Consider the following 15,848-nt stretch of genomic DNA (forward strand, 5'->3'; position numbering starts at 1 on the left):
GGCTGCAGCGCTTCCAAATGACCGATGGTAACATTACACTTGCAGTTCACAGGTGTTTCCTGTAGCTCAATGCGGCACTTCCTGAGCTGCGCACTGTGCGAGTCAGCTGACAGTCCCTAAAGGCTGGGTTAGTTTAGGCACTGGAGGAGTGGCAACAACAATACTAGGCATAGAGCGAATCGTTTACTGAAAATCTGAGAGAGCAGTGGAGACCCATTGCCCCGTCGCTTGCACAATGAGTGTTAGCACACCTAAATTGTTACCATCTTCAGGGAAGAAATCCATTCATGATATCTTCCATCCTCTCTCCTGCGAGGAGGCAGCGCTAACAACACCCAGCCCAGAGCTACAGAACACCAGCAGCATAGGGGACAAGGTAAGCATTTTCCAACTGTTAAATGGATTCCACAGAGAAAACCTGAAAGGAAATTACAAAACGAAAACAAGTTAAAGCCAATTTTGCATTGTTAAGTAAAGTAGTTTGTTTGGTGTCACGTAGTGCACACACGATTTTATAGAATTTAAAGTTCTCAAGCGTAAAATAAAATGTTGGGCAAAACCGTCTATTTACTAATACAAGAAAATACATTACATTTAACCCGTGGTCAGGTTTAAACGATAGGTAAAGATTATGAGTTAAAAAAAAAAAAAAAAAAAAAAAAAAGTCAGTCAGGAGCATTTTATTATAACATGCGATACTAATGTTGAAAACATTTAACGTTGAACGTATATCTCGGCCAGTAAAGCTAGTTCTGTTAGCTGGACAACACTTTTAGACACACACACACACACACACACACACACACACACACACACACACACACACACACACACACACACACACACACACACACACACACACACACACACACACACACACACACACACACACACACACACACACACACACACACACACACACACACACACACACACACACACACACACACACACACACACACACACACACACACACACACACACACACACACACACACACACACACACACACACACAGTCTGTTGCGGCTATAGAAGTAGTTGGAGTGTGTGCGTTTCTAACAAACACACACATGCCAATTGGAGTGTACTACTGTTTTTAGTTTGTGCGATTCATAATCATACATAATTATAAGTTTACAGTATGTCACAGATTAGAGACTGTTAAGTGTGCCAGATTTGTTGTCAACCAAACAACATGCCAGCAATTTCAAAATAATAATGATATGAATCACCTCACCAAACATCTATGTTGGTGGTGAGGTGAAATGAAATACCAGACATAAAGTACTGTAGCCAAGTATCACTCACAAGGAAAGGTTGACCCTTATCTTAGCACTCTGGGCTGTTAGCTGTTGCTACTCGTCCTAGTTTCAGTAAACCTTGTCAGACACATTAAGGCCAAATTCTGAATAGGAATCAGGGTACAATGAAATCTGGGTTAATCAGATTTGTGCGTTTCTCATTTGTGTTTTCAAAGAGAAATTAGCATTCCATGATTGACTGAAAAGGTTCAAATACAATACTGTACAGTTGTAACTAAATAAATATGGTGAATCTGGATGTGGTGCTACAGGACACGCTGGTGGAATGCCACAAGGATCTGTTTGTTAGCAGGATGATGTGAAACAGGAAGTGTACTGGGTAGAGTGTAAGGGTGACATTGTTTTTGTTTTGAGAATGTATCCTTCAGACTTGTGTATTTTAGGGGTAGTTGTGGTGCTTTGCAGAGATAATTGTAGTAATCTACAACAGTGAGCCTTTGTTGTGATGGTGGCACATTGCAGGTGGCATTGATGTGTCATAGTGATGCTGTTGTTTGATAGTGGCACAGCAGATGTTGAAATGTGCACTTGTTTTTGGCCCTGGAGTTCTTTATATGATTGCTTTCTGTATTTTCATGCTAAACCGACAAATGAAAATATGAATGATAATACTACAGTAGCTGGTATTGTATCAGTTAAGATAAAACCTTTTTAAACAACATTGCAGCATTTCATCATTTCATGACCATGACCATTTACAGTATAATCATAAATCTCGAAAAACTACTCGCTTCTAAATCTTTTGTAGTCATTTTTGTATTACTTTAGTATAAATACATGTTAATTTGGATTCATATGTTGTTTTTTTCTGACTTTATGTGAACGAAAAGACACACATTTGCCCGTTTTCCCATTGGAAATAGTGATATTTCAAAATATCACTGTCCTGGTCACAAAAGCAAAGTCTGTGGGGAATAATAGCCATTTTCTATACTTTTGAGGCATAAGCAATTAGGAAATAACACTTACTACCCAGGAACAAAAATTGTGTTACATAGTGTATTCAGTGTAGCATGTCAGACCAAATATTGGCAGAAATACAAATTCTTACAGAACATGTTTCTTTAAGCTATACGTTAACTTCACTAGGAAATGTATAATAATGTTACCAACAGTAATTTATTTCACATTATAGTAGCAGGGCTGTAAATTGGGCAAAAAAAAAAAAAAGGCAAGGCCAGAATGGCCTTACGTTAAATACATTTGTAGAGGGCGCCAAGGCCACTAAACTTAATTCAAGGCCAAAGTGTAGGATGTTGTGTAATATTGCTTAGGATTCATATATAAAGCAAATTATTAGCCACAGAAAGAAAAAAAACACAGTAATAATAACAATGTATGTGTCCAGGAAATGCTTTTTTTTTTTTTTTTTTTTTTTTTTGCAGAGAGCTGCTTCTGTACATTTTTAATTGTATGAACTGGCCTGTGTGGCTGCTGGCTTCCTGGCATGAGGGTGGCTTGTGCCCACAGGGTCAGAAAAGAAGTTTTTTGGCAGACAGCTGTCTGTACAGTTTGAGTGTTATAGGCTGTCTTTTTTAATAACCAGTTCCTCTGCCCCTGCTCCCCTGTAGCGGCTACTCTTTTGTTTTAGCTCTGAGCACCTCCTCCACACGATCTCTTCCGATGGTGATTTCACTGTTCGGAGGAACATGGCTGTCAGTTCAGCACTTTGCAGGCAGGCGGTAGCCGTGCACCAAGAGGTGACAAGATCCCTGACCAGGATATTAAACCTCCCCACTGGCAATGCAGCCAATAGCATTACCATTGGTCAGCCCACCGGCCCGGCAGCCACAACTTAGATTCAAGCCTGCAAGGATGTAGCTCACTTTTTTTGCAGATGGTGTAAGACCTTCTGCTTTTTTTTTCAGGGCTTTTTCTGTGATGGCATTATTATAAACGGTAGAAATCCATCTGCTTGAAAGGGTGCTGTTCATTGTTTGTTTGTTGCTGTTCCCCCCCCCCCCCCCCCCCAACCCCCACCCTGAATGGTACACGCTGATGCGACTTACCACTTGAATAACATTTTATTCTTATATATTGTTTGGATCAACATACTTATATTTGGTTATAGCATATATATATATATTATAGAGTTCATATATATAATATATATTATATATATATAAAATATATATATATATATATATATAAATATATTAAATAAAGCGGACAGACAATTGTGTATATTTACCCAGTGATTTTTTGTTAGCAAACCATCTCAAGTACAACCTTGTTTTACGGGATATATGGATTTATATTAAGGTTTTTAACGTATAGATTAGTGTAGTTAGTTTTATTTAAAAAAAATTAAATAAATAAAAAAATCTAACATGAGAAAAATGATCACTTTGACCTATATATTTGCATATGTAAAAATATAAGATGCTACTGATTCTACACTTTAGGTATACCTGGTACTGTATGTTACATGAGTTGTTTGTTTTGCAGGCTACCCAGCTAATTGTAACATGTTATCAGCATTAGTAATTCCTGTGAGCTGAGCTTTTGTATGAATTTGCAAATCCATATCTACAACTGCTAATATCTCATAAAGGGCCTGCAATTATCTCATAAGTAGAGCAGTGTACTTTTCACAACTTTTATTTTTACCTGCAATTCAGTCCTAAACCTCCAGATGTCAATTTTATTGTTGCTCACCTTTCCGAAAGTTCTTCAAATGGTCACCCAGCATCCATGGCTTTGGCTGAGTTCCTAAATTCAACGCTGAGAAGCAACAACTCTTAAAATCGTTCCTAAACTCGCCGTTGAGAACTAGTGACGCGGAACATTGGCTCAATGCTGACTCAACAAACTCAGCGACTCTTAGAGCTGCAGCACACAGCGCATCACCCAAAGAACACCACTCCTACTCTGAAGTATGATGGTGGCAGCATCATGTTATGGGGATGTTTCTCATTGGCAGGGACTGGGGCACTTGTCAGGATAGAAGGAAAAATGAATGGAGCAAAGTACAGAGAAGTCCTTGAGAAAAAAATTCTGCCCTTTGCAAGAAAGCTGAAACTGGGACGGAGGTTCACCTTTCAGCATGACAATGACTCAAAGCACACAGCCAAAGCTACACTGGAGTGGCTAAGGATCAAAAAGGTAAATGTCCTTGAGTGGCCCAGTCAGAACCCTGACCTAAATCCAATTGAAAATTTGTTGCATGAATTGAAGATTGCTGTTCATCAATGCTCCCCAAGGAATTTTGCAGAGCTTGAACAGGTTTGTAAAGAAGAATGGTCAAATATTGTCCAATCTAGGTGTGCAAAGTTGGAAGAGACCTATCCCAACAAACTCACAGCTGTAATTGCTGCCAAAGGTGCTTCCACCAAGTATTAATTCAGAGGGGTGGAGACTTATCCAATTATGATCGTTCAATTTTGTATTTTTACTATATAATTTTTCTCAATAAAATCTTTTTTCTCCTTAACAGTGTGGAGTATGGTGTGTAGATAAGTGGAAAAAAAATCCTCATTTAAATGCATGAAGCTCAGGCACTGGCACAACAAAATGTGAAACAGTTCAAGGGGGTGTAGACTATATATACAGCTCTGGAAAAAATTAAGAGACCACTGCAAAATTATCAGTTTCTCTGGTTTTACTATTTATAGGTATGTGTTTGGGTAAAATGAACATTTTTGTTTTATTCTATAAACTACTGACAACATTTCTCCCAACTTCCAAATAAAAATATTGTCAAGCCAAGTACAAAGTTGTCCTGGAAGAAAACTTGCTTCCTTCTGCTCTGACAATGTTCCCCAATTCTGAGGATTGGTTTTTCCAGCAGGACAATGCTCCATGCCACACAGCCAGGTCAATCAAGGTGTGGATGGAGGACCACCAGATCAAGACCCTGTCATGGCCAGCCCAATCTCCAGACCTGAACCCCATTGAAAACCTCTGGAATGTGATCAAGAGGAAGATGGATGGTCACAAGCCATCAAACAAAGTCGAGCTGCTTGAATTTTTGCGGCAGGAGTGGCATAAAGTCACCCAACATCAATGTGAAAGACTGGTGGAGAGCATGCCAAGACGCATGAAAGCTGTGCTTGAAAATCAGGGTTATTCCACCAAATATTGATTTCTGAACTCTTCCTAAGTTAAAACATTAGTATTGTGTTGTTTAAAAATGAACATTAACTTATTTTCTTTGCATTATTCGAGGTCTGACAACACTGCATCTTTTTTGTTATTTTGACCAGTTGTCATTTTCTGCAAATAAATGCTCTTAATGACAATATTTTTATTTGGAAGTTGGGAGAAATGTTGTCAGTAGTTTATAGAATAAAACAAAAATGTTAATTTTACCCAAACACATACCTATAAATAGTAAAACCAGAGAAACTGATAATTTTGCAGTGATCTCTTAATTTTTTCCAGAGCTATATATATATATATACACACACACACACATATATATATATATATATATATATATATATATATATATATATATATATATATATGGATATCTATCTATCTATCTATCTATGTGTGTGTGTGTGTGTGTTTTTTTTTTTTTTTTTTTTTTTTTTTTTTTTTTTAGTGTGGTCCAGTGGTTAAAGTCCAGGGCTTGTAACCAGGTCACTCTGTAAAGCACTTTGATGGTGGTCCACTATGAAAGGTGTTATAGATATTAATAATAATAAAAAAAATGTATTGTTAGAAGGAAAAGAGGACATACAGTACAGTGCATTCATGAAATTAAAGTATATATTCTTACACTGTATGGAGTGCACGATCCATCACACTGATGCAGTTTCCAAGGTTACAATGCCTCAAATTCTATAATATGACTCAATTTGGAAAGTTCAACTGTATAGCCTAGCTGTTTGGAAAGTTAACTGCTTTTGATGGTTTGTATTAAAATAATCTGTAGCAGGCCAAATAAGAGAGCCAGAATGTTTTTTCTCAATTTGGCAAGATGTTCTCTGAAAAAATGTGCGACATACGGACAGTTTCCAGGCACCCCCGGAATATGTTGTACCGGTACACATAAACTTGAGCTAATGGAGGTTCTTGGCATGTTTCAATATGCATCCCAAAGAGGGGAATAATACAATATTTAAGGCTGGTTTCACAGACCTTGATTAGCAGGAAAATAACCCCCCTCCGCCATCTATGATGGGATTTAAGAAGTAAATATTTAAACAGGTTATTGCCTCACAAGCCCAAATATTACTTTTTTATATATTTTTCTTATAAAGTGTTACAGTATACAAACACATCAAAACAGGAAATCCCCTTCTCCCTTGTTTAGTTAGTGTTTTGCTTCTCTTAGATGGCCGTCAAGCTGCTGCTGCTGCAGGTACAGAGGTAGCAGATGGACGGCTGCAGCGTTGATATAAAGCCTCTATGAGGGAGGAATCCTGTGTGCCTGCAGCTATAGTAACTACGTTTCAGTAGAGTGTACAACAGGCAAAACTGGAATTTGTAAACATTAACTCAGGAATTGTATTTTGCTCTAAAACTGAACATAATCGTGGGACGCTAACATCTTTAAATAAACAGTGTGCTTTGGACAAGTTTACAACATACATTGGTGATTGTTAATTGGCTGCTAGTGTAGTCTGACAGGTTGCAGCAGTTTTCAATGCATGGATACTATTGGGACATTTTGAAATATCTAGATAAGATTGAAGACTAAATAAACTGTCAAATTCATACTCTTGCAGTGATGTGATTCTTCAGATTTGTTTTTTTTTTTTTGTGGCAGATTTCTGCTATTTTATTTAAGTTATCTGCTAAATCTAAGTTTGAGATCTATAGAGAAGTAACCGGTGTCACAACGTTTTAAAGTAACAAGCTCAAAATATTTTCAGCCACTATACTGATCTACTGTCACAAAAGAGATATCTTCACAAATTGCACAGCCTTCTTTGTTTAAGAAGAAAAAATATATACTGCAGTGCCCAGCTGAATTCAAATTTCTCTTTGCATTTTATTAGAGTACCACAAAAGCACTTGTTTCCATGAAATACAAGCTGTTTTCTTTCTTTTTATTTTACATAACAGTTGCATAATGTTAAAAGTAGTATTTCAATTTAACGTGTAGTCTTAGAGAAGCATAGTCTACCCAGTGATCACTTTCAATGTTCAAATTTCCCTTCAGTTTAGGTGCGTTATGCAATATTGACGTGTCACGGGGCACCATTATGTAAGCAAGGCCGCTAATTATGTGATGCCAGATGTGAATGACAAACCTGCAAGGCTAATATTTAACCAAGTTAAAACACTGTGTCTTTTTTTTTTTTTAACGTGTATGTTTTAGTAAGCATTAAAAAATGAAAAAATAAAGCAGCCCTACAATATAATGTACCATGCTGCATATAAATTTGTTCAGGATATGTCCTTAATGTAGCCAGGAATTGTTTATCCTGTTCATTTATTATTCATTTTCATTATATTGGCGTTGAACAGCAAGCAGTTTATTTTTTTTATATTCTTAACAGTATTTAATTCTGATCTGTACAAAAATATTGTTAAGTATATCTACATTTTGAGGGGCTTGATTGACTGCATTCAAGTAGTATTTTTTTCTAGCCACTCTCATGACTCTTGTTGTGTAGACCACATCCTGTAGGTAAAGAATGGGCTAAATTGTTCCGCTTGGAGGTGTAATGTTTATACCATACTGGTGCAAAGTCTTTTCTGTATTGATTTTATTTGTAGGAATATGGCAAATTTAAATGGATGCAATCTGTGTTTCCAGCATGCACATCACAGTGACCATGTAGGCTGCTTGTCTGTAAGATCATTTAAGACGAGATATTAAGCAGATGGCTAGCAGTTCTATTTTAGCCACATATTCAGATGTCAGCATGCTGAGTTATTTTGCTCTGACAAATTTCTTTACTGTGCAAGGTTGCAGCCGCCTGAGCCAAGAGCTCATAAACAGGGAGACAATGGCTCCCTGTCACAAGGACAGCCGGAGTGGGTGGCGACAGACCAGAAACAGGAACTGACTCTGAACACAGGCTTTGAAATGGTGAAGGCGCTGCTGCACAGTTTAATAATGAAACAGGCAGAAAATAAAAAGGTTTGCAGTAATACAATAACACAGGACACGGCACTCTACGCCAAAATAAACAGACAAACAAAAACGGACTAACACTTAGCAAAACGGTGCACGGACAGACACTGACAAACACGGTGAGTTGATAAATTAACAAGTATCGTGCTGGTCCCACCTGCACGCAATAGCAATTGTAATTCTCCTACTCTCTCTCCCGTTCTCCACTCACCGAACACCCAACCCCCAATATGTGACAACGTGCATCTATATATACTGTTGTGCTGGGATTCAATTACCTATTAATTATTCACTTGAATCCCAGCACGTGAATTAATAAAGTGCAATTCCCCGTGCTCACATATTACTACATTTTGTGCTGTGCAATCCTCGTGCCTAAATACACATATACGTTTTAAACACTTGTGTTACACAGACCCGTTTATATCCCGTGTACCAATGTCTATACACCAACATTTAAACACACCACATGCAACACATAACAGATAATATACACAGGGGCGGGCACTTCGTCACACTCCCCCAGCATCTTGATTTCTGGGCCTCCCGTTTTGTTTCAGTTTGCCTGACCTAACACAGCGTTTCCACTAGGAAAAACTGCAGCCCATGGCAGTGACTAGTCACTAAATGTTTTACCGGTCACAACTCCAAGCATCATCGTCATTCTTGTGACACCTGTGCATTCTTAAAGTGATACACATATACGTAGTTATGAGGAATAAATTGACTGATGTAAAAGATGTTGTGTGTTTTTTTTTTTTAATTATTCCTTTCACTTGGCAAGTGAAGCAAAAATACACACAAATATGAACTTTTAAACTTTTACTTTTAAAACAAATGCAGAAAAAAAATGGCCAAATCAATTCTTGCCTCCATCATACAATAGCTTACTCATATATTTAGCGTAAATGAGTGAGTGGAAGGTTTTTCTTAACAAATAGTAGCAATTCTGCTTTTTCGCACATTAACCTGTTTTTTTTCTTCTCGTCCACAATATACAAAGCTTCGCTGAACAGCCGTTCACAGTCAGTGCTACTGCAGGGGGTAGACAGAAACTTCCGTGCAGATTCAGCTAGAACAGGAAAACTACCATTGTTGGTCTCCCAGTATTTTAGCTTATCTCCACTTTTTGAAGTGTGGGCTCGCTCGTGAAGCTTTGTTTCTGAATCCTAACACTACTGCTTATAGCATCAGTTACTACCCCACCGGTACTTTCTTCCAATAGCTCATCATACATCGAACGCAGGCTGTGGCTGGGTTTTGTTGTGCCGTCATCTGCTTCATTTGGTTTCTTCGAAGCAGGCTCCGTTGAGGTCTGTTCCGTTTCATTCCCCTTGGCTTGCATGGTTTCCAGGTGTGTCACCAGATTTGTGTAGCCTGCAGCTTTTTGTCATTAGCATTGAAGTACCTATCCTTGTATCTTGGGTCCAGCAGGGTTGCAACCCAATAGAGAGGTTCTGTTTCAATTTTCTCAAAGCGTGCGCCAGCAAAGTATGTTTGATAGTCTTTATTCCTTGGTCTGAATCTGAAACTGCTCAAAAGCCTTTTTAAAGCTACAATGGAAATGATGACATCAGAAGCAGAGGCCAAGGATGAACTCAGTTCACGAGTTAGTTCTTCAAATGGTGCTAGAACTATTACTATTTTTTCCCTCATCCCCCACTGATGTACAGTGAGAGTTGTGGGGATTTCATGGTCAGCAGCATATGCTCCAAGCGCACGCTTCTGCTCCAGAAGGCTTTGCAGCATGTAGTAAGTGCTGTTCCATCCTGTCTGTACGTCCTGCTATAACCTCTTGAAGGCATTCCAAGCAAAGCCTGCGCCCTTTGAAGATGAGAATATGCCAACAGAGAGTGTTTGAAATGCCCAACAGTTTTTCGTGACACTGCCAGTAAGTCGAACACACTGCGCTGTGATAAGTCCTTCGTTCACAAGAAGCTGGAGTGTGTGTGCTCGTGATGGAAATATGAGTTCTGGTTGGAAATCCTCCTGACCTGTGAGGGCGCTAAGTAGCAAAAAGGGGAGTCTTTGGATGGGCTGGCCTGACAGTTCATTTCCTGGGAGCAGTATTCGCGAGTGTTTTGTTTTGTCGCTGTTAGTAATTGTCTTTTTGTTTTGTAAATTCACTAGATGGCTAACGCATCTCCGGAGCTGTCGCCTTGGGCCAGCACTACCTGGAACAACACTGCACTACAGACACTGTTTAAATTGTTATCACCCGCCACCAACACTACTGCACGCACCCGGACTTGTGTATTGTATTATATTGTGGGGCGGATGACGTGTACTATTATTTGGTTTGCAAAACCTGTTATTATTATTTCCTGCCGTGCTATACACATTTCGTGTGTATTGTTTGGTTACCAGACGTAGATACAATTAAAAACTGTTCCAAGTTGGATTATAACTCTGATTCATTACTGCACTGCATCATACCTGCACGTACCACTTACCACTTTGCCACAGTGCTACACAACGTAAACTTGGTAAACTGGACTCTTGCATTGCTTTTGCTATGTTTCTTGCATCATGTCGTTATCGGGGATAAACTTTTTCCTTCTGAATTTTCCATGCTCCAAACATGTTATCAAACGCTATTGAAATAGCCTCAGCTGCATGTGCCTGCAGTACTGCCTCATGTAAATTGAAATTCACGTCTATCCATTGTGCAGTTAAACTCAGCATTGCAATTGGCGACACATGATAGTTGCTTTGGCGCAGCTCTTTCCTCCCCCTCTTTCTTTTCCATAGCCTTTAAGTAGTCCATGTATTCAGGGGCATGGCACGTCTTGAAGCGATGGATTAAGTTTGTTGTGTTGAAACCTTTACTGCTGTTGCCACCATGTGAAATATTTGCACCACATAGCATGCAATCAGCTGTTTTGGAGTTCTCTACAGACACTTCAAAAAAAATTCTAAACTGTACTCCTTAATTGAGACATGCTTACAACTGACAGAGAGTGCACGCTACACACAAAAGTGAATATATTCTTGTCTCACGGTGTATACGTCACCGCATAAATATTGGTAAACACTGTCAGCTGTAAATAGCCGCTAGCTGATAATGTTATTTCTACCATTACCGGTGCAGATCTGATAACCAGCTGATGTATCGGTGCACCCCTACTTTCCATTTCAACAAACACAGTAGACACAGTCAGAATCAAATTAACAAATCCTCCCCTCTAGGAAGAACGAAAGGAGGGGGCGTGGATTGAATCGGCCTGTCGCTGACTTGCTTTGTCAACAAGCATACAATCAGACAGGAACTGCTGAATCGCTCTCTCGTTCAATTGCCTGCGCCATTTAAGGGCGTAGTCTAGAGGTGCACTAGAGGCACACTCAATCGCTCTTGTTAGTGACAGTCAATGTTTCTACCTGCCCGTCGCAGACCTTTTGAAAGTGTCTGACTGGTATTTACCAGTTAATGGAAATGCTGTAACAAGGTCGTTACTTTTCACCCTGGCAGTCGGTCCCCCTTTTTTTATTGTACTTCTACAGTAGTCCGGGGCCTAACAAGAAAAAAGGCTCCTTTTTTGGTCCTTTAATAAAAAGGGTAGTACAGTAAAAACCACAACAAAATACAACTTGGCAGAATATCTTTTTGGTGATCGATAGTTAAATATATAGATACAGATATTTTGTTTGTTTTCATCACTTGTTGTTTTACATGATTTCATTTTACATTAATATGCAAATATTTACAATAGATAAACTGCTGCATCTTGATGTCTTTGCTTTTGGTTATGTTACCAAGAAGTAGCTGTGACCTTTCTTTTAAATATCTGCAGATACCAAATTGAAGCAAAAAACTAAACAAATTTAACAGGAGGGAGTAGTGAAATCACAAGGGCTATTAAAGTATTTCATCGGATATCAACATCTGCAATGCAAACAACCTGTTGATTTACATTTTGGTTTGGTTTGGTCCGTTTCTCTTCCAGGACTTCGGTTTGCCGAACGGTACCCCAGTGGACACATCCAGCCCTGCGTCCTCCTCTTCCTTGCTCAACAGACTGCAGCTAGATGATGACCTGGATGGAGAGACCAGGGACCTTTTTGTCACAGTTGATGACCCCAAAAAGCATGTCTCCACTATGGAGACTTACATCACTTATAGAGTCACCACTAAGGTAAGGGATCTGTGTGCTGCAGGTGTGTTCCTATGCTTTATTTCATTGACTTATAGACTGCTCACGTTCTTTCAGCCAATGGGAGCACACATTTCACTTTCTGTATTCCACGACACATCACAGAAAAACCCTATTCATGACATCAGCATGCCACTTTCATTTTTTACAGTCACATATCCTCCTTATCAGCACGGCTGTGACCACCTGCTTTAAAAATAAATCATACCTGAGGCACCGTTTCGAATTCCATTCAACTGCAAAGTACATTCAAAATAGTGACGTCACAGTTGGCCGAGTATCTTAACAGTTTTCTGTTTGTCAGCCTTTTTTTGCCTCTTATCAATGAAATTGGCAGTGTACTAAGTAAAGGTTGGTAATGATTAGATAACGGATACAGCTTAATTTTTAACTTGTATAGTAATAATAAAGCAGTATATAATCGATTTATAAGACATTGAGCCTCTGTGTGGGTTGTAATGTAACTCGCAGCCCATAAACAGACTTCGGTTTTCAGCCTACTTGTACTACGCCTCTGAAACGAAAATCATTTTATGTTGCAGCAAAGCTAGAAACTATATTGATCGTTTGGAAAAAGGAGGCTGTCAAAAATGACAGTTTTTTGGCTTGTTCAGCAGCCATGCGGCAAAAGCTAAATTTGATTAAAGAAAAAACAACAACAAAAATAACTTGAGGATCTGATGAACTTTTCATGTCAAACTTTTTTCATTTTGGGTTGATTTGCAATAAAATATCAGTTTGGGATTCTTGCATGTTTGATTAAGATTTGGTGCACTTTAAAACGATTCGTGTCAGATTGATGTTGAATGTAAAAGTTCATCTTCAATTCAGGATTGTTGCTTTTTGTACTGCATTTTAATTCTTTAACAATTAGGATAAAGCAAAGGCAGAATACTACATACATGAGACAAACAGGTACATGTAATTAAACTTGTATTCTCAATCTCACCTCATTCACTTACTCCAACAGTTTATCGTTCATTTTGATTGCCCTTTCGCTATAACAAACCCCTCTATATAACAAAGGCTTGGGCCCCAACAGGTTTGTTATAGCGAGGGTGTACTGTACTGTAGAGCTTATTAATGAGTGTTTCACATTTTAGATTAACCTGAACATGAATGCATATCATAAGTCAGATTATTTGTTTTAAAATCTTAGCACAGACAGCCGAATCCTGAGATTTTAAATACTCTGGAACTAGATCACTTAAGTATTGCATCTACATAAGTTAAAACAATACTTATGAGAAGTATTGAACCTTGTTCTGTTGTTTCCTATGGTCCTAGATCAGTTGAAGTAACTTTCAGTACTTTAGGACAGCTTTGAGCATCTCCGCTCTACCCCAAAGTTTGCTTGCAGTGCTTTACATTCTTGCTTCCATCCTAGAGTTAGCATCGCTGTTCCTTCCGGTCAGGTAGCATCATGGTGCTCCCCTATGAAAGTACTGCATGCAACAATTCTCACTCAAGAGTTCCCCTGAGCCAAGTTACAGACAGTAGCTGCGTAAGCACACGTTTAATTGAAATATCAACCAACTCTGAAAAACCTATATTGAGCTGAGCTGGTACATCTTGATTCCTGCAGTGGTTGTGCAGGCCCGCTCCTGCAGAATTGTTTTTTCAGTAGTACTTCCTCGGTTCATCCTGCAGGAGGCAGGGCTCTCTGATATGGGGAAAACATGAGAATACCAAAACAGCATCAAAACCTTTTGAAGTAAGGTAACATTTAAAAATAATGCACATACAGCACTTTGAAGGTTAAACTATGATACTGTCTTTTTTTTTTTTAAGGGTTGAGAAATGCTGTTTAAATTAATCCATATTAAAATAAAGGAGGCTCTCAAATTACAAACCTGTCTGCACTTTGCATATTTTGACCTATATAGAAAGGTAGATTCATGAGGTTTATTTGAATAATATTGATTGATGGTACTGAGCTGAAGAAAACACACTCTATGTACTTTTGATGCCCCTGTTTAGGGAGATCCTAATTCAATTCACAGACCTTCTAAAATAGAACATTACTTACAGGAAACTAAAATGTGCAAACCTCCTGTGATTAATTAGCACTACAGATAGAAATCACAGATTGAAAGCAAGTCAGCATTCTGGTGTTTTGATATTCAATTATCACTGTAGTGTTATTAGAAATCAAACTTTGATATGTTCTTCCTTGGTATGGGTGACAGGATCTTGAACCAACTTTCCCAAAATAGGAACCATTAATAGAACTCAATGGGGAGGAAACACTGTAGATCAGTGGCTTGCAGTGATATGCAGAACGATTCCTGCATGATAAGAATATTGTATTCCTCCTAAGTTTAATTACAGTGTCTATACTGACTTTCTCTGTGTTCTGCATTAATAAATCTGTTTACTTAAAATACTTTATTGCATGCAGGGGCAGCAGAATACAAATAAATTAAATACGTAAATATTCAAAGTAAAAGCAGCTACAGTTGGCATGCTTTAGGCAATTAACAATAATTTATATATATATAATATATATATATAATTTAGTATTAACTGTTAGTCAAACAGTTACAATAATATTTTGGGTCTCAATGGACCTTTTGTGATTTTTGACAAAAAAACGTAAGATAAGAAGTAAGTTCTGTTAGCATTCAAGCAATTGCATGGATTGCATGGATAAAACAGTGCTCTGATCTGGCCACGAGAGTGCAACGCACATTGCAGCTGGTCAAGTCGGAATGTGACACTTTGACTTGCCAGTTAGAGTTGAGTAACCCCATTATGATTAATCTCTGAAGGAAAAGTTTGTCCTTCTGTTGTCGTGGGAATGGAGTCTTTGGTTACATTTTATATTGATATTTATTTTATGTTGAAATAAGGTATGTTTATCTAAAGTGAATTATGTCAGCTTGCTCATAAAATACAACAAGTATTGATGCAATCTTTTTTTTTTTTAAATAAAACAAAATACATATGCTAGACACAATATTGAAGATTATTTTAAGTGATGTTGCAGATTTTAAGCTAGGGATGGGTTGAAATTGGTATATGTATATGCAGTCGCAGATAAATGTATTGACACCGTACATTTAATATAAGATCATTAAAGAAAACATGTTAAATACAAGCATTTAGTCAGCATCAGCCACTAAGTAATTATATCCAATCTTTATAAAAAACAAAAAAGCATTTCAGCAATTTCAAATATTTGTTCATGACAAAAGAATTGGCACCTTTACATTTCATGTCTGTAAAACTTGAATATAACTTTTATATATTTATTCATTGATTGAAAACCAGTGTGAGTAATGGGACGGGAACGGGGGACACACTATACCCTTTGTAACCCAAGTCAACCTTCTGT

General features: G+C 38.2%; 1 protein-coding gene across 1 annotated transcript in view; it reads left to right on the forward strand.

The window, feature by feature from the left end:
• Nucleotides 1–116: 116 nt before the first annotated feature.
• Nucleotides 117–15,848, forward strand: part of LOC121303399 (sorting nexin-30-like) — a 31,058-nt gene continuing 15,326 nt past the window's right edge. Inside the window, exons 1-2 of the mRNA XM_041234083.1 lie at nt 117–376; nt 12,305–12,493. Coding sequence (XP_041090017.1) covers nt 236–376; nt 12,305–12,493 — 330 coding nt within the window. The 5' untranslated portion in view covers nt 117–235. The remainder of the gene's footprint in view (nt 377–12,304; nt 12,494–15,848) is intronic.

This window comes from Polyodon spathula, chromosome 2 (genome assembly GCF_017654505.1).
Source record: "Polyodon spathula isolate WHYD16114869_AA chromosome 2, ASM1765450v1, whole genome shotgun sequence".
Lineage (NCBI taxonomy): Eukaryota > Metazoa > Chordata > Actinopteri > Acipenseriformes > Polyodontidae > Polyodon > Polyodon spathula.